Here is a 23,941-nt window from a genome sequence, read left to right as displayed (position 1 = left end):
ATTTTTTTGACCCAAATTTGCCGCCCCCTAAAATCTGCCGCCATAGGCTTCAGCCTACTCAGCCTAGTGGTAAATCCGGCACTGCGCCGTACTAATACTTCTTGAACGAAAATGTTGCTTAATTTAGGTACTTGTTGGTAGATATTTTTAGCAATTGGTGGGGTTTGAAGCGTTCGTTTGTTTATTAATTTAAATGTCAATTAAAATATAATAAAAAATATAGCTAAGTTTGATTATAAAAGGCGCTCAGAAAAAGCCGCAAGGGGGCGGCTTCGCCGCCCCCCTGCGGCCTGCCGCCCCGGGCCATGGCCCCCTTGGCCCTATGGTAAATACGCCCCTGAACGGTTCAAGAAAAAACAAAACGCAGCCTTACGAAGTCATTTATACTGCGCGTTCTTAACTTCCGATCTGTAATTTTTTTTCTAAATGGCCAGTACGTCTTGTTTACTGTTCAGATCTTTTCCTACTTGTAGTCGGTTGTTTTTTTTTCTTGACGGCCAGCGTGTTGAGACTTGTGACCAGATGTTTTTTTCTAAACGGCCAGTGTGTTTACTGTCCCGCAGACAGCTGCACGACCTTGTTGTTAACAGCCAGGACTTCAGCCATGTACTCCTCGTCGGTGACGACGGTGGCAAGTCGTTTGAGGATGGAGAGGAGCTCGCCGTCCTTGAGACGGAGCTGCTCGTTGCACTGGTCTACTTCTTCTACCACTTCGTCAGGGATCTGGGGAGGAATAGAAACGTTAGTGGTATGTTTACTAAGGGGCTTGAGCTGGGTTCAAATGTTACAAATGTAAACCATTAGGACCGGTTATATCTTGTCGCAACGGATTGTATCAAATAAGTATTAAATTATATTGAAATAAACATTTTTTTTATTAAATCTTGAGTTTACTTGCTTAGTTCATTTGCTTGTATTTTTGGGTAAATATTTATAATATATGATTGGGCAATGGAATAATATCGAAAGCTTTGCCCTGAATAAATACTGTGCTGAGTTTGATAAACGTATCCGGCGGGTACTTTAGACTCTAAATAAATAAAGCACGAGTATTGTGTTCATAAGACCAAAACGTGACTTTTGACCCTATCGTCTGTGCGATAATTGATAATACTATAAACATGTTTGTCATGTCATGTCATGTAGATAAATATGTATACCCGAAAAAAGCTTTGTGGGATTTCGATCCGATTGTGATACCGGTATCGTGCAAGGGATTCGGTCAGAGCATTGTGTTTTTTGAGGCCTTTTGGATGACTGTTCTTTTTTTATTTAAATACGAAGTGCAGGTAAGCAAAAGGTGTTGACTCATAAATAAAAGTAACCCAAGGTACCTACTTAGTATTAAATTTCCAAATTTTGATAGATATAGTTGTATGGTCCTTTTTATAATAAGCTCGTAACTTGATATTATTTTTGGGAGACCGGGTACCAAACCGATTAATACCAGATTATACAAAGATAGTCCAGACAGTATTGACGTCATACCACCCGAATTGGGATTCCATCCGTTTTGGATGTGCGCCAAAGATTTATCGTAATTTATAATAATCCCATTCCAGATGTTGATGTTTTTCATGATTTACAGTTCTAATCCTGTTGCTATCCGTACGTAAAATTTTCAACGCACTACTCTTATTGTATCTCCAACCTTACGCCTTGCAAAGCTGGCTATTGGAGTAAGGCTGTCAAACACTAGAACCTTTACCTTAAAAATTGTGACTTTTTATCTACTTAAATTATTTTTTTATCTCATACTTATAGCTTGTCTTCAATACGCGTATTTTTGGTTATGTGTCTATGATAAAGTAAATTGCAAAGATCACATGACTTAACATTGGCAAGGCGTATCGAAAATTTAGAAATAGACATTTGATACATACTTTAGAGCGTGTCAGATACCTAATATATTTTTACCCAGATGACTAGTAAAATGATGAATTTCTCGATGTTTAAATTTAAGTAAATATAAGTTATTGGCGAAAATTTCAAACTTGCAAGACTTGATTACAGACAACGGGACAGGTGAAACTAAATATAAGCTTGTAATTAATGATGGTTACCTTCTGTAGCTCCAAGAATGTTTGGAACTTGAGCTTCTTCCTCTGCTTGCCGTTGTTGCTGTCGAAGAACATGGTGAATTCCTGGGTCTTGGCCTTCAGAGGGAAGTAGATACCGGCGGTCAGGCGGCCCTTGGGGTCCCTGGCTAGAAGACTCCTGAAATGTAAAGATTAAGGTTTTATAAGCAGGAAAAATACATCGTATTTACGGTCATTTGATAGGAGACTATTAAGATATAAATTAATTTAAATTAAATTAAAATTTCTTTATTAAATACAACACACGAGTATGGTCCATTGCATTCGTTAGTTAATGCTAATATAGCGTGTAGCTTGGAATAATTTTAAAAACGTCGAGGCTCTTGGGAAATTCTAGCGTTTTCGTGTAGGTAAGTTTCATTCAATTTGATTCAGAAACGTAGTGAATAAATTTTGAGTCTATTAAAATTGTTGATCCCTTTGGGCGATTGGCCCAAAGGGATCAAGAAGTAGATAGGGTCTCATATGTCTTAAATCAAATGATGAGCTTGATCACTTCCTCTTACCTAAGATCCCACACCAAGTTCCTCTTCTCGGTGACCTCAACAGCGGTCAGATACGGCTTGGCGACGTACATTAGGGACACCTGGGCCTTGGTCTTGTCACCCCTGGTCTCCCGCTCGTGCCACTCCACGTAGTTGGGGTTCTGCAGGTTGAACTGGTAGTTGTAGTCCTTGCGGCAGTGAGGCTCGTCCGACTGCGTGAACCAGCCTGGAAAGAAGAACAGAATGATTGTAGAAAGAACCTTTTCCAGTCCTGAAAACATGAAATACTTAATGATACACTGCAAGAGTGAGAAAGACATTTAGGTAGGTATTACCTACTTTTAGCAGCCGTTGTCTCATACCTCATATAGGACATCGAGCAATGCCGTAGTTTAGGTACTTAGCATTAGCAGCTTGAAGATACAGAAGAGAGTTTACGTAACATTTATGACGACGTTTTTAAAGGAGTTGTGGTCTCAGTATAGACTTTATTACGAGCTTGTAGAAACTTTAACAAGACGGAAGTTGAAGAAAACAGTAATTATACACTTACCAGTATGTGGATAGCAACGATCAGCCATAGCAGTGACGACACGGGAGATGTGGTATCCCAGATCGGACAGGAATATGCCCGGTCTGCCGTCGATCTTCACGTGGATAGCGGCCATCACGTGGTCCTTCTCCGTCTCGATCAGGAACCCTTGAGGTCCAGGGAACGAGGTGGTATAGTCTACCAAGTCCTGGATATTCTCATCGCAAGATACCAGCATCATAGACTTGCTGATACCGGGGAAGTCCTTCTCTAAAACTTTCAAGCGCTTGATGACTTCCATTCCGAGACCGACACAAGTATGCTTATGCGCTCTGATAGGAGGATTGTACTTCGGGAAGAACTCTTCAAGATACTGATCCGGAGCGGCCATATAGGCGTCGTAAAGAGACAGGAAATTATTAACGGAGTCATAGTTTTCTGAGACGACGATTCGGCTTATCAGCGCCTCGGCCTTCGCCACCAGGTCCTCGTACTGATGGAGGGTGAGGTGGAGCGCCGGGCGCGCGGCCCCCCAGCGCGGTGGCGGCAGGGGGTGGTCGGCCGGCCAGTGCAGGCCGGCGTGCTTGGGCCCTGTGCCGAGTCAGCTCAACCACTCGGCGCCCCAGCGGCCCACGACGCGGCGCAGGAGGCGCTCCTCGGACGAGGTGGACGCGACGAGGCCCGCCTCGCGGACCTCGGTGGTCTCCGCTCCCTGCGCATCCGGAGACCACTCTTGACACTTACTTAACGGTTTTAAATTTAACGTTTCTGGAAAGAAAAACGATTTCTTAGTACGGAAGAAAATTAGGGCTAAATGTAGGCTATCAATTAACTTGTGACGAAACTTTAATAGTGTATGGGAATTATCAGTTATCACGTGACTTCTCGATTTAAATATATCTCTCGGTCAATAAGTGACAACAGTTTATTATGAGGACACATCACTTTTCGTTAAATCTGACATCCCGATACATTATATTTTTCGACTGCTATTTGTCTGATAACGTCACATGTAGTCAACTGGTCACATTAGTCAACACGTGAGGCATGGCGGTTAGTGACAAGTTATCAATTTATGCACACACGTGTTTGCCCGTCGCCAGACATGTTAGGCACGCGTGACGCACGAGGATAAACCGTTTGCTTTATTTCGGAAATCGCGTACGTCATTCAGAATTTGGTTGGGAGTAGAGCCCGATTTAGATTTTTACGTAGGTATTTTAACGAGACTAACTACTTTTATAAATTAGTTTTTTTTTTGTTTACAATACTTAACAAAATGGGATATAAAGAAAGGAAGTCCACGATCTTAAGACCTTACCTACCTTATGGGTTCAATTTCAGTAGCTTGATGGAAAAGCTCCACAATATTTGATAATTTATTTGAAAACTTTCGAGATTCTATACTTGTTCTATACCGAATAATATATTGTAATAAATTGTACCTCGATCTAATTCGCATTCTTTACCTACATATTTTAATTGTAATTTATTCTACAAATTAACGATCATACAATATATATACAGTGGTACTACTAAACGAAATTAATAACTAGCTTAAATCTAAAATAGGCCCTTAACGATCATTAAGTAAGTATATGAATAGTAATGTAAGCCGAAATGTATATTTTAACTATGTGAAAGTAAATGAGACGAATAAAACTAAACTAATAATATAATGAACGATTTCCAGTATATGTATATTTCCCTACTAACATGTTCGTGTCACGCATACCCTCGACCCCGAGTAACCACTTAGCAAATTATCTTAAGTGACTTAGGTCACCGCGGTCGTCAGGGAACCTATCCACTTAGTTTCTAGAAACACCTTGTTACTATGGCTCATGTTACTCTATAAAATTACAAGAAATCAGTGCAAATTGGATCTGAACTGCGCAGTAATCGAGTTAACTGGAGGCGAAAGAACGTGACGCAATGACGTGACGCTACCGGTCAACTAATCACTCAAATGGACGGCAAGGTCACAAACGTTATAGGGGGAGTTTATTAATATGACGCATCTGAAAATTTCTGTCGGGTAAGATCAACCGTCAAGGGTTTAAAAGTAGAAAGAGTTTCACTGAAAATTAACCTTATTATAAAGACAGAAAGTGCAGAAATGGTCAGTCAAAAGTGTTAGTACTAAATAAAGTTCGATACAAAAATAATAGTTATAACTGCGTCATACCTATGTCGCGAAAGATACACATCCTAACGTTGTTAAAATCATTTTTAGCAATCGTGGTTTTACGAGGTAGATGGGGTATAATTTAAATATTATTAAAAATATGTATAAAAAATTACTGAACTGAAATTTCATGAAAAAAATCCTGAAAATTACCAAATAAGTAAATAAAATACTCTATCTAAAGTAAATTAAAGATTATCAGCTACGTAAACAGGTCAAGGGTAAAATCCTTGTTTACAAACACAGCTGGTGCAACGTACCCATGGCGTCAGCCGACGATGATCCTTGCTTGTACTCTAAGAGATTGTATTCGCGTTCCGCACTTGTGTGAAACTGGCGGCGGAGGGCGCGCGCGGGGTATTTAAACATGGCGGGCTGGTGCGTCATCGCACACAAGCTTGCTGAATGTGTGCACGCACACATGGGTGATGTTTTTGTTTATGTACAGTTGAATAGAGTTTGGTATTGTTTATTTCCGATGTTCATTCAGGAGTTATAACGGGACTGTGTGTGGAAATTTCCATTTCATGCAAAGTAGCCCGAATAATCAGATCTTGGCTGACATTTTCTTTGAATATCCTGTGGAATATTCATTCGTTTCCTTCAGATCCTGGCTGTCATTTTCTTTGAATATCCTGTGGAATTTCCATTCGTTTCCTAAATTTTCAAATGTCTTAGCTTTTTTTCCAAACTACCACAAGTTTTTTAATTAGCATTGTTTAAAAAATTCTAAATCTGACCTTTTCATTTTTACATGAAATAAAAATATAAGCATTATCACTATAAAAAAATTGAAGAGTTAACGATTTTAGACAAAAATCTTCAACATAATTTGCGATTTTTTTTGTAAACTATACTTTGAAGCAATTTGGTTGAAAAGCGTGACTACCAAATGACGTCATAGCTAAAATTAACGCCTGAAAAGAACCTAATAATCATAAGACGAGGTGATTGAACTCTATTATGAATTCGTAGAACCTTCTGTGTATTTCAGCTATACGTATTTCAGGTATAGAAACATTATTGAACACTTAAAAAGACTATAATGAATATAATGATAGTCGTTTTGAAGCATTTTGACATGATTGTTCCTCATTGAAGTGAACGAAGGAGTCAAATGTATTTTAGTGTATCATGAATAAAAAAAATAATCATAATGTTCCTTTTTACCTTTACTCATACCCTAGTAACGTAAAGTAGTTCGATTTCAGTTTGGTTTCTGTTATTTTACTTTAAAATAGCTGGATATTTAGTTACCTATTGAATAAGATTTATTAACATTTTTATAACTTATAAATAAAAAAATTGACCTAAGTCGTAGTCGTGAGTCGTAGGGTGCCCAGAAGGCTGGTCGCATTGCCCCGCTGGATGGCAATGCTGATCCGTTGGGCAAAATATTGGCCAGCCCTCTTGAGTCTGGTCACCGGAAGCCTCTATGAGGCGCTATTTAAACCTCTCCAGTGTCACTACTCACAAGTTAAGACACAATAAGACATGCAGAACTGCTGGAAAGACCATAGGTAACTGCAATCATATAGGATACTGATTTATGTAATTGTTTTTTTTTTTGTTTAATGTTTTTCACTATTCGATCTCCCTAATTCTCTTTGTGTTATTAGATATGGCCTACGTGGAGATTAGCTATTGACAATAGGCTTCAGCTCGTGTCTGTACCAGATAACACACATCCGTGCACAACACGTGCGTCGACAACACGTTGTCTTATCATATCAGTTTCAGGGGCCTTACCATGATGAGGGACGAGTTATGCGACTTAACCCTTAAATGCATGATTTTTTCTTTTTGCCCGAAATTTATATATGTACATATCACATAATTGTTTGCCGATTCTAGGAAAAATAGTACCAAAAAATTACACTTCGATTTTCACTACGAAATCAGTGTTAGAAGTAGAATTGGCTAAATCATATTTACATATGTAAATATATGATTTTTTTTACCACCATTAGAAAGGTACACTATTTGTGATATTGATATACCTATGGTAAAGTTTTTAAATACATATAAAATAATTACAAACCCCGAAAACGCTGTTCAAAATCACATACTAAAATTATCAACTTCTGGATTTTTCCAAGCTTTCCGACTTTTCATCTTAAAACGAATGTGATTTTTATAAATTAAAAATATTGCGCAAATTTAACCCTTAGATCATCACCCTACTACTTGACGTTTGATATAAAGGTGCATTCAAGAACGTAAGCCTTTTTTTTTATCTGTGAGCTGTCTAATGTTTTGTAGATATTTGGCAACACTATGCATTTAAGGGTTAATGGGTCAATTTTTGAAGAGGGTGTTTTTTCGACATTTGTATGGCAATTTTTTATTTTTGGATAATCTGATTTATAATCATAGTTTCAGGAAGGGTTCTTAACAACAAAAAATATACTGTACGAGGCACCACTCTACTTTTTATAGTTAGTTAGATATGGACGTTTAAAGATTGACATTTGTATGGCACTATTTAGCCATTTGTAAGGCGCTTTTGACATGTATATGGCATTTTTTCGACATGATATGGCAGTATCTATTTTTTTATGGCACTATATATTATTTTTGTGGCATTCATAAGACCCTAGCGACATTTGTATGGCACCTTTTCGACATTTGTATGACACTGTCAACATTTGTATGCCACAATCGACATTTGTGCGGTCAAAATAGCCGTATAAATGTCGCCATACAAATGTCACCAAAAATATTTTTTTGCGAAATTTCCTACATAATACAACCGATTCGCTTATATATTTTACTATTTATTTTAACACTATATTTGCAACTATTATTATAAAATACACATTTTTATTTCGACTGTGTACCAGCATATTAAGCGTCCATACAAATGTCATTGTAGTCGTACCAAAATATATCGAAAGAGATTCTTACCAGTTTTTATATAAATTAAACTGTTTCCGCGTCCACGCTCGATGTCAATCGACGCCCAACTAATCGTACTATTGCGTCATAAATTGAATTTAACCGTTATTCAATAGACAAAGAAGATTTTGGGGGGTATCTTTAAGTCATAACAAAACAAGTGCCGCGCGGGACAACTATAAAAAGGCTTCCCTTGTTTTATTAAATAATGCATTAATTTATCGAAAGGATTAAATCAATTCTCTAGAAAATGCTCTTTATAAAAATACAAACTTATTTATAATACGTTGCGTACATCCAAAGTTATGATATTTTTTAATGGGGTATGCCGCCAGTGGGACACGCGAAAAACGGCAAATTTCGCCGTTTTTGGAACTTCAAATGCGATTTTGTCAGAAAAAAATAATATTTAAGGTACAGTTTTATATTTTCTATAAAACTTATAATACATTGACTGAAAATTTATACATACCCAGTCTTTTAGTCTTATGGACTTCGAGTTTTAGCCGTGGGACAGCAAAAAATGCCTATTTGAAAATTGACCCTAATATAGCTCCGTCCTTTAGCAATTCAGTTTAGGGAGAATCGCAATAAGGACATCATGATAAGGCCCCTGGATGTTATTCATGTTGCATGCGCGAGCGCGAGTTTTAAAGCGAGCCTTTGATACTACAAACCATAGTTTAATTAAGCTACAAACAGCATTTCCCAAATTATGGGCGAGACCCATTGGTGGGTCGCGAGCGATTTGAGTGGGCCCAAAACAATTTACTAGGCACTCATTTCTGCCGAGCTTGTTTGAAATGAAATGAAATGATGCCTTTCACCCGAGTTAAACACTTTACTCTTCATTACAAATACGATGAAAGTACAGGTTTACTCGGGTAATTCCGAATGTCGAAAACTGTCGGATAATTCCGAAAGAGACTTTTATTATGATGGAATTAAGGGTGATTTTCATCTGAATTTCGGGATTATCCGACATTCGGTAATACCCGAATACACCTTATAATTATTTTTTTGAGCATGACTACCTAAGTATAGTATTTATAGCGTTTTTCGAGGGTACTTTCAATTTTAACCATTTAGGTAAAAGTATCGTTAGAATGGAAATTGTATAACAAATCCATTTAAAACCAAATTTTAATTGCTTGTCTTAAAAAAATTAAAAAGTCGTATTTGGGAAGTACAATAATGTATAATGCTCTAGGGCAGAAATGTATCAATTTCTGCACACTTTTTAGAACAACAATGACTCTCTTTCAGAGCATGAGAAATGAAAAATCCTTTAATTTTCTGGTACCTACTTACAGAAATAATATTTTTGAAATGGCCTTTTATACTGGTTCGACTGGGCCCTGAATACGGATCAGGTAAATAATAGAGGTATTTTCAAGCTATTTTTATGTTAAGCGATAGAAATACATATATAAGCGAAATTAATGGTTTCGCATAAAAAAATATCAGACGGAGCTTCACACCGACAATAACCTTCTACTTCTATTCATTAATTCTCCAATATAGGTATAGAAAGACAGGCTAGGGATCACTTAAGGTCAGGGCTTGTGCACAAATCACGCGAGGTTCGATAGGGGGAGGGGGGGTCACGTAAAAATCACGATATATCACGTTGGGGAAGGGGGGTATAAGGAGACCTCACGTATATTTTTCTACAGCGAACGAAACTAAGAAAAAATACCTACCACATGAGTAGATACTTTTTGTCGGTTTCGTTAAACATAAATCTTCACTCCGCACTTCAAAATAGCATGTCTATTTTACGAAATTTTGGAGCGCGTGGCCTTGACCGGTCGGATGGAAAAATTTCAAAAAAATACACGTGAGGTTATGAGGGGGAGGGGGTCAAAAAATAGACGAAAACACATCGCGTGATTTATGCACAAGTTGCACAACCCCCTAGGGATCACTTAAGGTCATACCCAGAACCAATTGACGTCACGAGGGTGGGGCCCGTCGCACCCAGAGCAAATGAACCCCAGGCACACGGCCTTGGTGGCACCATTATCTTTTGTCTAAGACACCTATAGGTCTCTATAGTCCTATAGGTAGAGTCGCTAAAATGTTGAGTACTTTAGTTTTTCGATAGATACATAACGCAATTTGATAAAAATAGTACATTTTTAGGGTTCCGTACTTCAAAAGGACAGTAACGGACCCCATATAGGATCAATTTGTTGTCCGTCAGGCCGTCTCAATATAAAGGGTCTTGACATGACAGAGGGCGGCAAAATCGACATATAATACTTGTTATTAAAATATTACAGAAGCTCCCATTTTGATTTTAGCATGTAGTCCGATTGTCTTTGGGTCAAAATTCTTTTCGTTGGATTGTTTTTGTCCCCAAAAAATGTGACGGAGTGGAGCTTTTTGTATGAGTGAAATTTAGTTTTAAAATGTTCTCAAGAGAATTAAATATGTACCTAATCTAGGTACAGCTAATAGAAAGACTTGCAATAGCACTCAACATTTTTTAATTTTTTTCGTTAAAAGACAAAACGCGTCCTGAGAGTGACTGAGAGAGAAAGATAGAGAGAGATGTAGAAGGTACCAGTCAGTACCCGTAGGTGTATGTCGGTCATATAGCTCTATGGAGTATGCATGTATACGAATGATATGTTTCGCGAACACCATATTCGGAGAATTAGTGAGTCATGTCGGTATACAATTAGCAAGTAGCTATATATACTTAGGTAGCAAGCTCATGTAGAAAAGAAATTAGCAAGTTATTATCACATAGTTACGTAACGCCATGCTATAATGTGGTGCAATTCATTTAGAACTACATGTCTTCATATGTACATATATGGGGCGCCATAAGCCTTTAGTAAGAAGTGTATGTAATATACTTATACTTGGATAAATTCGACCTATGCCGCTGTGGCCCGGTGGCCGAATGGCACAGGCACCTGCCGCGATAGCAGAGGACGCTGGTTCGATTCCAGCCTGGGGCACTGGAGGCCTTGGCCACTTTTTCTTAGTATATGACATTTATTTCAGTTTACATATGTCTTCTTAGAATTGTGTTGTTTGAAGATGATACTCGTACTTAGGGTGGTATTCTATCTGTCCAATGTCATTGCGTTTCACTCTCTCATTAAGCAAAATGTGAGACAAAATACACATTGGACAAAGAAATTGGATAGGTGGAATATAAATCTATAATTTTTATCGATTTGTCAAGACTTTGTGGGATGATTAGATTGCATTGTGTTGATTTATGTAAAGGGGCCCACTGATTAACAGTCCGCCGGACGGTATCGGCCTGTCAGTTGTTCGGAACTGTCAAAATTTTGTTCTAACTGACAGGCCGATACCGTCCGGCGGACTGTTAATCAGTGGGCCCCTTAATAGTTCGTACAGTCAAGTGTAAAAATATGGATGCACTCATATACTCAAAAATATGTCCCATAGCTAGCTAGCATAGCTTATGTCAAAGACCTATGGGACATATTTTTGAGTAACAGCCGTATTCGAACAATGAGATACGTCAAATACTAGATATTGAAACGATATGGATTAGATATGTGAGATATGTCAGTGTTAAAAGTTCAAACAAGTGTTAAAAGTGACGTTTTTGTTTGAAGAAACGTCAATTTTGACACTTGTTTGACACTGACATATCCAATCCATATCGTTTCAATATCTAGTATTTGACGTATCTCATTGTTCGAATACGGCTGAAAGTTGTATGCACCTGCACCTGCACCCATGGTCTAATAAAACATGGTCTTCCATTCCCAGAGTGACACGGGCCTACGTCACAACAACATGGCCGCTATATATAGCGCTATCGCATATTATCATATAGCGCTGTCGCATGATGACGTAGGCCCGTGTCAGTTAGGTGACCTAGAAAAGACGGGAATGGAGTACCAGGCGGAGTATATTATTATACCATGCCTGCACCCATATTTTTACACTTGACTGACATTGACAGGCTCTGTTCCTACCAAAACTAAGTAGTCTACGTCCTACGTACATCCTTAGGGCTTGCTTTCTAGAATTCTAGAGCGTCTAGAATGCCAAAATCAATAAACTTCTGGTCGGCAGTTTAGTCGTATGTACCTATAAAGGGAGTGAGAGTGAACACTATGTATATTCGCATTTTGCATAATTAAGATCCTTAACTCGTACTTGAAAAGTTTTTGACGCTTAAATATTAATAAATAAGTAGGTACTTAACTTATCTATTTATCTTTATACTTCTACCTACATACTACTAGGGGGCTGTCCATAAATTACGTCATCGATTTTTGACGATTTTTGACCCCCCCCCCCCCTATAATCATCCAAAAATCATGCTTCAAATGACCCCATTTCCTCCTACTTCATGCTACCGTCATCCGATGTCCAGACCCCCCCCCCCCTAATTTGAAATGACGTAATTTATGAATAGCCCCTAGGTAGGTATTATACCTATACTTATTTCTAGATACAGTACCTATCTACGAGCCCTTATTGCTGAATCTTCAATTTAATTTCAGTCAACCTGAAAAATTCTCGTAACCGAAAATTCCAGACCTGAAAAGAATACTGCGTCATAACAAACATGTTTGTGTGCTGATTTATCGTTCTAAATTCTAAACATTATGAATAGGGTATTATACTGTATTTAAAATAAATTATTTAACACCATGCATGAAATAAAGCACCAGATAATTATTAGAAAAACACAGATAGGAGTTATTTTTAAACACAAGTTCTATTTAATAAATCGGATAGAAATATAAAAAGTAGGTGAGTTGACCATGACGTCACGATGTAATGTTTCATATAAATTTCATATTAGCAAATCGTTTTGACAGTTCTAAAAAAGTAATTGATTTGACTAGTAGGAAAATACCCTATTAAACGCATTCTATATTTGAAAGTGCGCGTGTGTGCGTAACGTATGCGTAGTACGCACTTCATTCAACATTTACTTTACATGTGTGCGTGTACGACTGATACCGTTATTATTACGATTTAGCTAATGTACACGGTGATTTGGACTTTATGATTTAGGATATAGGGTTGTTTTGATACTACATAAAATTTGGTCGAGTCGGGGAGATAACTAGGGACGCGATCTGGTACTTTTCCAATATTATTTATGTTTGTATACAGAAATTGCGCAGTTGATTCTGATGAAGTGATTCCTCGATTATGTTGGCGATTTGATTGACTTTTTTCTGATCGATTATGATAATTTCGACATTGGTTTGGTGACAAAGTTATCTGATACTCGCAAAAATAGACTTTTCTATCTATTTATTCGTAGGTGTATCTTATTTCTGTTTTAGATACCTTAAGTACCTTAAGTACCTATTATTTATTACAAATTTTATTTAAATGTGTATAATGCATTTTAGTTATCTATTTTAGGCTTTATTAACATTGATCATTTTCACGTAATCGAATTAATTAGGTACGTGTCACCTGCAATAATATGTGACGTCCCATGGTCAAAGGTACCTTATGGCGGGTATGGAGTTATGCATGCCCCAGTAATCTACAATAAATAAGCTATCGATAACACAAAAGATCAACCTCCTAAGTTGTGTAGTTACAGAGATATTATTTTTTGAAAATAATGTTGTAAAATTAGCAACTTTACGATAGAGAAGTTTTAAGTTTAGCCACCTAAAAAACTATGTTCCTGAAGTAAGTTACATAGTTGACTACAAATAACAATACCTTAGACTCCTGTGTGTCCTGAGTGCCTGAGATTAAAAAAATGTTGCGACTTGTTCTGTAATATAAATAAAAACATTTGATATCGACTGATTTATGTGTATACCAAAAGTGTATACTAACCAAGCTCTTGAAAATAAAGTTTTGTTTCATTTTCACGATTGATTGCAATGAGCTCTCAAGATTTAAATTTATCTATTAGAAAATGACTCTGAGAGACAGTTTAAGGAAAAAGAAATATCCATTTAGACGTGAAAATGTAATTTCTGACTTTTTCATGTAAAATCCAAAAATTGAATATTTTTTTATTTTTAATGTGACCCACAATCAATTTTTCTGAGCACATATGAAAGAAATTCGTTCATTCAAATGAAATAAGTCCTAAAACCGCAACTAAATACTATATTTAACCTCTTATGCCACTTTAAACTTACATAACAATAACGGTCTTTGCTCCATACATTTAAGAAAAGGTACCTTATGGTTATAAATTTAATAATACATCACTACAAAACATCAATTACATTGAAGTTTATCTTTTATGAATTGAAAATATTCATTTACATTAAACTGCCACAAATTTAATTAGTTCCTCGTCATAATAAACGTCATAATGACACCGGTGCATAAGAGTGGAGAGAGAGATGACGTAAGCAATTATAGACCGATCTCAGTGTTGACTGCAATCTCTAAAGTTATTGAAAAATTAATTAATAGTCGTCTTGTATCATACCTTAACAAATTTAACATACTCTCCGAAAACCAATTTGGTTTTCGGCAGTCCAGATCCACTGAAGATGCAATACTATCTCTAACATCTTTAATTACCGATAAAATTGATAAAGGTAAGAAATGCCTCGCTATATTTTTAGACCTAAAAAAGGCATTCGATACGGTCTCTCTCTCCACTCTTACACAAAAAATGGAACGAATAGGAATAAGAGGTTTGCCTCTCAAATTGCTGAGTGACTACTTACAAGGGCGTACACAAAGAGTGAAAATAGGAGACTTCATAAGTAACGAAATGGATATAACTTACGGTGTCCCCCAGGGAAGCGTTCTGGGGCCCACGTTGTTTCTTATTTATATCAACGATTTGACGAATCTCAAACTACAACGTGGGCACATCGGCTCTTATGCTGATGACACAGCTATAGTGTTTGATGGAGAATCCTGGGAGTCAGTGTTTAGTAGTGCAGAATCTGGCCTCTGCAGAGTGGCTGTTTGGCTTAGAAATAACCTCCTTACGCTTAATGCCAGCAAAACTAATTATATATGTTTCAGTAAATATGACAGTTCGCAACCTAATGTTAACTTAAAACTAAAAATACACCTGTGTAACCAAGATGATCCTTCCCCCTGTGAATGCATCGAACTGGAAAAAGTTAAATTTACAAAATATCTAGGTGTACTACTTGACCAACGCCTCTCATGGCACATGCAACTGGAAAATGTAAACAATAGAATAAGAAAACTTAATTGGATTTTCAAGATTTTTAGATATATTACTAGTAAGGAACTACTGAATCAACTGTATATTACATTGGCACAACCTGTCATGAGCTACTGTATAACTGTCTGGGGTGGCGCTGCCAAAACAAAATTCTTAGAGGTGGAGAGAGGGCAACGCTGCCTGCTCAAGGTGATGTACTCAAAACCATACAGGTTTCCTACAAAAAAACTATATGAAATCAGTGACCAATTAACTATCAGGAAGCTGTATGTTTTGAGTACAACACTCAGGCTACACAAAACCCTAGAGTTTAACCCTACAAATGAAACCCGACGACGCAAAAACAATGTTGCCCCCCTATCTAGCTATAAATCTATGTTTGCCAAAAGGCAATATAAAGCGCAATCGGTATACATCTATAACAATGTAAACAAGCTAATCGATATCCATCCACTACTGTTGTACAAGTGTAAGATAGAACTCACTAAATGGCTGAAACAACTAAGTTATGATGATACAGAGTCATTACTGTACCGCGTTAATTATTAAAAAATTACATATTGGCAGAACTCATACGCTAATCCACACACGCACGCACATGCATACACACACACACACACACACGCAGACACACACACACACACACACATTCATTCATTCATTCATATATCCTCATCATAAACATAGTATTTAATTAGGTTAGAATACTAAATAATAGCATAAATACCTAAAACATTCTTTAAAATAAAAATAGAAAATATTAGTTATAAGTAGTTTATAAATAAAATAAGTTACTTGCTTATGTATAAGATTTCCTATAATTAACAACAAGACTGTTTAGTTATGGAGGAGCGGGGCATCCTGATACAGGTTCACTCACCTAAAAGGAAGTCCCAACCACTGATGGCAATTTGTATAAGTTTAATAAGGAAATAAATAATTTTTCATTTTCATTTTTCATTTTCATTTTCATTTTCAATAAACTTTAAAAATACCTATAATTTGTATGTAAAGAAAAGGTACCTTGTGGTTAAGTTACATGATGAGGCATGATGATGATGGAACAGTTAGGATAAACTAACAATATTGTGGGACTAAGATGGTATACATCGTCTATTTCTTATCAATAATATATTTTGGTTGCCATTGAAGACAAGCGGCTTTGAGGTTCGATGACCTCAGATGTCCCCTATGGCAATGCGTCGGGTATTGGCATTTTTCAGCAAACCAATGGCAGATTTATTGCATGCGACCAAACCAAATGAAGATTACTCTAGTTAAGAAAGACTTGATGAGAGTAACCTTGATATAATAGCAGGCTACTTCCATTTGTGATGTCGGTCGATGTACGGTTATAATATTTGCTAGGCCCTTCGACCAGAACTGAAATTATCAAATTAGTTTTTCAGAATGCTAATACAGTTCTCTACCAAACTTCTTTTCCCGTATTGACTCGTTATTTTTGGGAATTTTCAATGACTTTTCCATAAGGTACCTTTTCTACTAAACTCTGAGACGACATTACTAGGCTTATAACTAACATATTACAAAAATAAAAACAGGTAAACAAACGTTAAGCATTATATAAGGTTTCAGATCACCCAATAAAAAAAAAATGAGCATTTTTTCACCTTTTTACAAAACATTTAATATCTCCGAAACTAGAAACCCTCATAAGGTACCTTTTCCCATGGACGGTCACATATGTTCCTCTTCGAAGGCTGCAAAAATATGTGACACGCTCTTATATCTGTAGAAATAATATCGTGTCAGATATATTTGCGGCCTTCGTTGTGTAACATATTATTGCAGGTGACACGAAACTTAAAGATAGGTCGTACCTTCCAGTTCCATTATTTTTAGCCCAATTCGAACAATGCTTATAAGATGTCACAGCGATACGATGATCAAAATTGGTCATCTAGCACTAGCCTATTGGTGCAGAAAGAGAAGTAAGTACCTACCTACATACCTATAAATTATTTGATTAACAGTTTCGCTATAAAATTCTAAAAATGTCGTAACATAATACTTTAGGTCGGGACGATATTGACTATGCCTTAGATTCATTGCAAACAAACCGTACTCCAAATCCAAATCCCAAGAAGTCTATGAGTCATTTCATTGAAACATGTTATGCCCCACCAGCCCTCCGCCTAAATGTCGTAACAGGCATTAGAAATCCCATTCAATTACGTATCGTATTTACTTGTAATAAGTTCCAAATTCGAACTGGTTTGTCTGTGCATGCGTGTTGATGCAGATTGCGTAAGATGATGTTGATGACGTCACATTAACCGTTACACAATTTGCACATTACTCAAAGTCCTTGGGGAAATACGTCATCCACGCGTCAGGGTAATACCAATTATAATCCTACTATTTAATATATTACCTATGCCTATAATATTCAACTATGTACACTTGTACAGTCACCCCACGGGATTGTTATGCCATTTAGGGTTCTTGCTAAATTGGAAATTCTATAGCGTGAGTATTTAAGAACCAATTTAGCTAGGACCCTATTAATATGTGGAGCGTGATGGTACTATTATAAATGCGAAAATTCTGCGAGTAAATTAAATCAGTATTTTAAGTTTCTGTTAGGTACATACAAACTACTAAATTGATTGAATCGCTTGGATGTCTATGCCTGTAAGGTACTTAGAATACTTACCAATACCTATTACTAGCGACCCGCCCCCGCATCGCACGGTAGTAAAGGGGCCCACAGACAGATTACCAGTTCGCCGGACGATATCAGCCGTTCGTCAGCTGATATCGTCCGTTGTTCGGAGCTGTCAAATTTTGCGTTTAACTGACAGGTCGATATCGTCCGGCGGACTGGTAATCAGTGGGCCCCTTTAGTTTTTCAGTTTATCGCGAACATACAGACATAGATATAGAGAGCCTACCGCGAACCACGTTCGACGTGTTGCCTCTCTGTCACACTTGCGTACGAATTTACAAGTACGACAGAGAGGCAACACGTCATCTGAAGGTTTATCTTTCTAAATAAGAAATATAATTTTCTAAATATAAATACATAGATCCAAAAGGAATTTAGTTCTAACCAAATAAATTAAAATATACAATCAATAAAAAAATTAAAAAACCAATAAGTGGCAATAAAGATTTGTCAGGTGTGGGGTTCGAACCCACGCTCCCTCTCGGGAACCAGAGCTTAAATCTGGCGCCTTAGACCACTCGGCCAACCTGACTTATTGGGAGCGGCCAAAAATAGCAACGCCTTTGGCAAGTTCACACGATAACTAACTTTTTAACTTTATTGCTAGTACTGTATCGAATTTAGATTTATTTTTTAGACTTTACGCCTCTTAGCTCATGATTAGAGGTAAACTATTAATACAACATGATTATTTAACGTTGTTCATAGTTTTTAAATCTTCATATGACTTTTTATAATTAAAATACGACTGATTCTATTGGTTTATTCAAATAAAAACTAATAATTAATAGAAAAATTTTTGTTAAGTTGACGATTATGACGCCATCTATGATCTTTGTGTACAAGCAGATGATTTGTTCCTCGGCGTATGGTAGTTTAGTAGCGCTCGGGTAGATGGCGTCAAAATCAAAACATGTATTTGTGATGGAAATTACTATTTTCTTATTCGCTCTTGGTGCTCATTATTAATTTTGTATTTATTCAATAGTAATTTTAATGTGAATGTAGTATCAAAACACCAATTAACGTGTGAAATTATGTAGGTATTTACACTTTTATAGTATCACGATAGGAGCTGTAATTGTCAGACAAATTCAGTTTAACTATGTTTTATCAATCACATAAATGAATATCAAAAATAGAAATAGAAATAGAAAAAGAATATATTTTTCTTGTAAAATGTAACAGGTAGTAACAATAACAACCAAAGTAACTATAATCAAAGTTACATATGTCTTTGCTAATAGCAACTAATAGCAACTAATAGTATACCTACCTTTTATACTAATAGATTAACAATCTTTAATAATTATTTACTTGTTTTATCCTGGCACAGACACATTAGTATAGGGTTGCCTTACGTCCCGGTACGCCGGGACATGTCCCGGTTTGAAGCACGGTGTCCCGGCGTCCCGGCCGATAAGAAAATTGTCCCGGTTTAAAAATCATAGTTATTTAGTAGGGGGCTGGACTTGGTAAATAATAATATACCTACATTTCTACGTTTCATATGGCCAAAATAAAAAAAATGGTTTATGGTACCTACTTTTACCTAATGTCCAATATCAGTTTCTCAGACACACAATAATTAGATGATTATGTAAATTATGTTATTTTATAGCTTTTAAAGTATGTAATGTAGAGCTCGAATTTCAGGCTCCCGAGGGCCTAAAACCTCATCAATGGAACTTCGGCCCTCCAAGTAACTCTTGTACATATGACACATATTATTGTTGAGTACCCATATAACCATTCCAGTCGCAGAATCACAAAGTGGTAACTAAATGTCAGATGTGTCGTAACAGAGTCCACACAATGTGTCTAGAATTGTTTCGAAACAAAGTGTCGTCGCCGTGTCTACACTTTTCCGTAACAAGGTGTCGACACATTTGTGTGCACTTTGCGTGCGGTTTGCGACTAAATCTGACAGCAAATTTGTGACAGCAAATGTCAATATAAAATACCTCTTGAAAACCAAGGTTTGTCAAACTACTATTAGTGTCTCGTGTGCTCGTAATTCTAGTAAGTCATCATGGGCAATGCAAATGATAATAATCGACCGAAACCATATAAACACCCAACACCCGTCAACCTTTTACAGAAAAGTTTTTAAAGAAATTCAATAAGCTACTTAGGTCAGGCAACGAATGCTCCAAAAGTTGTAGAGGGAAATGCTCGGAACACAATTTTTGACTCCGTAACTCGGTTTGACAAGTTAGGAGGTGAACATATCAAAAGTCCCCGGCCGTAGCCCTTGAGCGGGGGTGAGAGGGGGCTTTGAAGGTCCCATTTTCCCGTTTTTCGATTATATCTCGGAAACTATGCATCTTAGCGACATGGCCACTTATACAAAATGAAAGTTAATTTAATTTGTTACAAGTTTATTCAGTCAATTTTTTCGATATGTTGAATAGATTTTGAGATATCCGCTCTTGAAAGTTTATTTAGGGCTCTCAATTTTATCTTGATATATCTATATCAGTGAAGGTGCTAGGCCGTGTTTGGTATCGTTTTCGTATAAATCTGGGGTGCTGAATCCATTTAAGATATCACATTGACACCATTCCACAAAATAAAAATAAATCTTTTTAGGGTTCCGTACCTCAAAAGGAAAAAACGGAACCCTTATAGGATCACTCGTGTGTCTGTATGTATGTCCGTCTGAATACACAAAATAGTTCTTTACCTATAGATGACAGGAAAACCTATTAGAAATGTGCAGTCAAGCGCGAGTCGGACTTAATGTACGGAACCCTTAATACGCGAGTCCGACTCGCACTTGGCCGGTTTTTTTGAAACTCTTCTTGACGCTTAACCGCTGAACCGATTTCGTTGAAATTTGGTATAGAAATAGTTTGCGTCCCGGAACAGGACATAGGATAGATCTTATAACCAAAATCATCTTTTGAAGGTGTGAAAAGTGGCGTGGAAATTTGTACGGGAAATCAATAACCGCTGAACCGATTTATATGAAATTTGGGATGGTCTACATCTTTGATTTAGTTAAAAATGATGAAAAAACATGACTTCAAACCTAAACTTAAACAGTATTAACTTCAAGAAGTCAATTCTGAATTCCCCCCTACACCTCATTTCACACCTTTAAAGGATGATTTTTGAGATAACTTATTATATCCTGTCTCGGGACTCAAAATATATGTGTACCAAATTTAAATTAAAACTGTTCAGCAGTTTAAGCGTGAAGAGGAGTTTAAAAGAAAGTATTTTAATAAGTTTATATGTTTTTACTTCGGAATGGTGTCAATGTGATACCTTAACTAAATTTGGTACTGCGAATTTATACGAAAACGATACCAAACATGGCCTCGTAGCTTTACTGTTGTAGAAGTCAAAATAAAATTGAGAGCCCTAAATTCTTATTACTTGGCCAAACTTGTGTAGAAGGAAAGGGTAAAATAAAAGTCTTCGGCAGGAATATAAGACACAAATTTTTTTTTTTTTTTTTCGTTACTATTTCATTCATCAAATATAAACATACCTTGATTATACTATTCTAGTGAGATCCTCATAGATAAACAAAAACATTTACTTAAAAAATTACAAGGTCGAAATGTCACGGAACTTGTGAGAGTAATATGTGAAAAATATAAACTTTTATGACAAAAAAAATCTGGACACAATGTAAGAATCAACTGCGTCGAGGAATCATCTGTATTTTTGCTTGTTTCATTACCTCCTCGCTTCTTTTTTGTCCTTTGTATTCTGTAGCAATTTGTTAGATCTGAAAATAAAGATAACTTGCGTCGTCACGGATGTCGATTTATAGGTTTTAGGGAGTGCAGAATTCGAAAACGATGATCATTTTATAATCCAAGATGGCGGCTACGTATTTTGTCATAAAAGTGGAATCCAAAATAGTCATCATTTTCGAAATCTGCGCCCCCTAAAACCTATAAAACGACATCCATGACGACTTTTATGACATAGTGCATGGCCGCCATCTTGGAATCCAAAATAGTCATCATTTTCGAAATCTGCGCCCCCTAAAACCTATAAAACGATATCCATGACGACTTTTATGACATAGTGCATTGCCGCCATTTTTAAATTGAAAATGTTATCATTTTCGAAATCTGCGCCCCCCAAAACCTATAAAACGACACCCATGACGACTTTTATGACATAGTGCATGGCCGCCATTTTGGATTCCAAAATGGTCATCATTTTCGAAAGCGGGGCCCCCTAAAACCTATAAAACGACATACATGACGACTTTTATGACATTGTGCATGGCCGCCATTTTGGAATCCAAAATGGTTATCATTTTCTAAATATGCGCCCCCCAAAACCTATAAAACGACACCCATGACGACTTTTATGACATAGTGCATGGCCGCCATTTTGGATTTCAAAATGGTCATCAGTTTCTAAGTCAGGGCCCCCTAAAACCTATAAAACGACATCCATGACGACTTTTATGACATAGTGCATGGCCGCCATCTTGGAATCCAAAATGGTTATCATTTTCGAAATCTGCGCCCCCTAAAACCTATAAAACGACACCCATGACGACTTTTATGCCATAGTGCATGGCCGCCATTTTGGATTCCAAAATGGTCATCATTTTCAAAATTGGGGCCCCCTAAAACGTATAAAACGACATCCATGACGACTTTTATGACACAGTGCATGGCCGCCATTTCGGATTCCAAAATGGTCATTATTTTCGAAATCGGCACTCCCTAAAACCTATATATCGACACCCATCTCGACTTTTATGACAAAGTGTTTTGCTACCATCTGCATGCAAGACATTTCTATTATTTTTACGTACAAAAATGGCCCCCTGTCAACTTTCAATCGAGATTTAATCGATAATTTATTCGATTAATATTCAGATTAATTCAATTTCAATCTATGTTAGGTCGACTACGACTAAACTAATCGCGATTAAAATTTGAGAATTAACTTTTTTTATTCCATTAATTAGTCGAATAAACAGTTAATCGATTAATGCCCATCTCTGACCACGGTATTTTTACACTTTGAGAATATCTGAAAACAAATCAACACAAGGAGCCATTTTGCAAATCCAGTAACATACCAGTAACTTTGTTATTACTTTTGACAGCGCGTGTCATGTGTCAACACAGAGTCGACACAAAGTCGAAACATTGCAACTACTTTGTGACTGCAATATTTCTCAGCCTTAAACCATATTTATACATCATAATTAACAAGTTTCGTAGTATGTAAAGCGTTATTTCTGTTATTTAAGTATAGTATACGCATCGAAGTACTAAAAATGCTTCAAATAATATAGTTATGAACACAGGCACTGAGAAGTAAACAATTTCATTTCCGGCTAAACTAAAACAATGTGGTGGCGCGTTGATTATATTACACTTAGTTTATCAAATCACTCGAGCAGTTTAATTCCCCATAATAATTTAAGTCATATTGTAATATAAATGCAAACAATATATAATTACGTCTTGTAATCCGTTTTAGAGATGGCGTATTAATGTCACTTATTTTTATTTAAGTATTTTTCCATCTGACAGTTTCCATTTGACAGGAACAAAATGAACGAATGAACGAATGACTTTGGCATAAAGTAGTCGCAAACCCGAAACAATGTGTGCACACGGCGACCACACTTTATGTCACTTTGTGTCATGTGTCGACCCTTCCCCATTTCTGGTAACTGTGTCGACACGGCGACGACTCTGCGACTGGAATTGTGACCGAAACAGACGGTGTCGACACAAGATGTGTCAACACCGCGTCGTAACGGCGACTGGAAATGGTTGTATGGGTAACACTAGCGCTGCTTTCTTACAGCTCGACTTTCGGCGTCGCTTAATTTTTAACAAATATAAAAATTTGTTTCAGAAGCTTGGCCTTTTGCCTCGCATGAAAGCTCACCGCGCTGGTTATAA

The 23,941-nt window shown here is 36.9% G+C and overlaps 1 protein-coding gene and 1 non-coding gene across 2 annotated transcripts; both read right to left on the bottom strand.

Moving 5' to 3' along the window:
- Positions 1-525: 525 nt before the first annotated feature.
- LOC134797729 (uncharacterized) lies at positions 526-5,647 on the bottom strand. The gene is made up of 5 exons (XM_063770080.1): positions 5,565-5,647; positions 3,138-3,884; positions 2,606-2,810; positions 2,064-2,217; positions 526-723 (listed from the first exon to the last, which is right to left on the bottom strand). The coding sequence occupies exons 2-5, from the start codon at positions 3,505-3,507 to the stop codon at positions 550-552; spliced, it is 903 nt and encodes a 300-aa protein (XP_063626150.1). The 5' UTR covers positions 3,508-3,884; positions 5,565-5,647; the 3' UTR covers positions 526-549.
- A 12,839-nt stretch (positions 5,648-18,486) lies between these two features.
- Positions 18,487-18,570, bottom strand: Trnal-uaa (transfer RNA leucine (anticodon UAA)). Its single transcript has one exon. It is a non-coding gene; the product is annotated as a tRNA-Leu (tRNA).
- Positions 18,571-23,941: the final 5,371 nt, after the last annotated feature.

The sequence above is a fragment of the Cydia splendana genome, chromosome 15 (assembly GCF_910591565.1).
Source record: "Cydia splendana chromosome 15, ilCydSple1.2, whole genome shotgun sequence".
NCBI lineage: Eukaryota > Metazoa > Arthropoda > Insecta > Lepidoptera > Tortricidae > Cydia > Cydia splendana.
The sequence above is the reverse complement of the archived record's forward strand: the minus strand, read 5'-3'. Positions and strand labels throughout refer to the sequence as shown.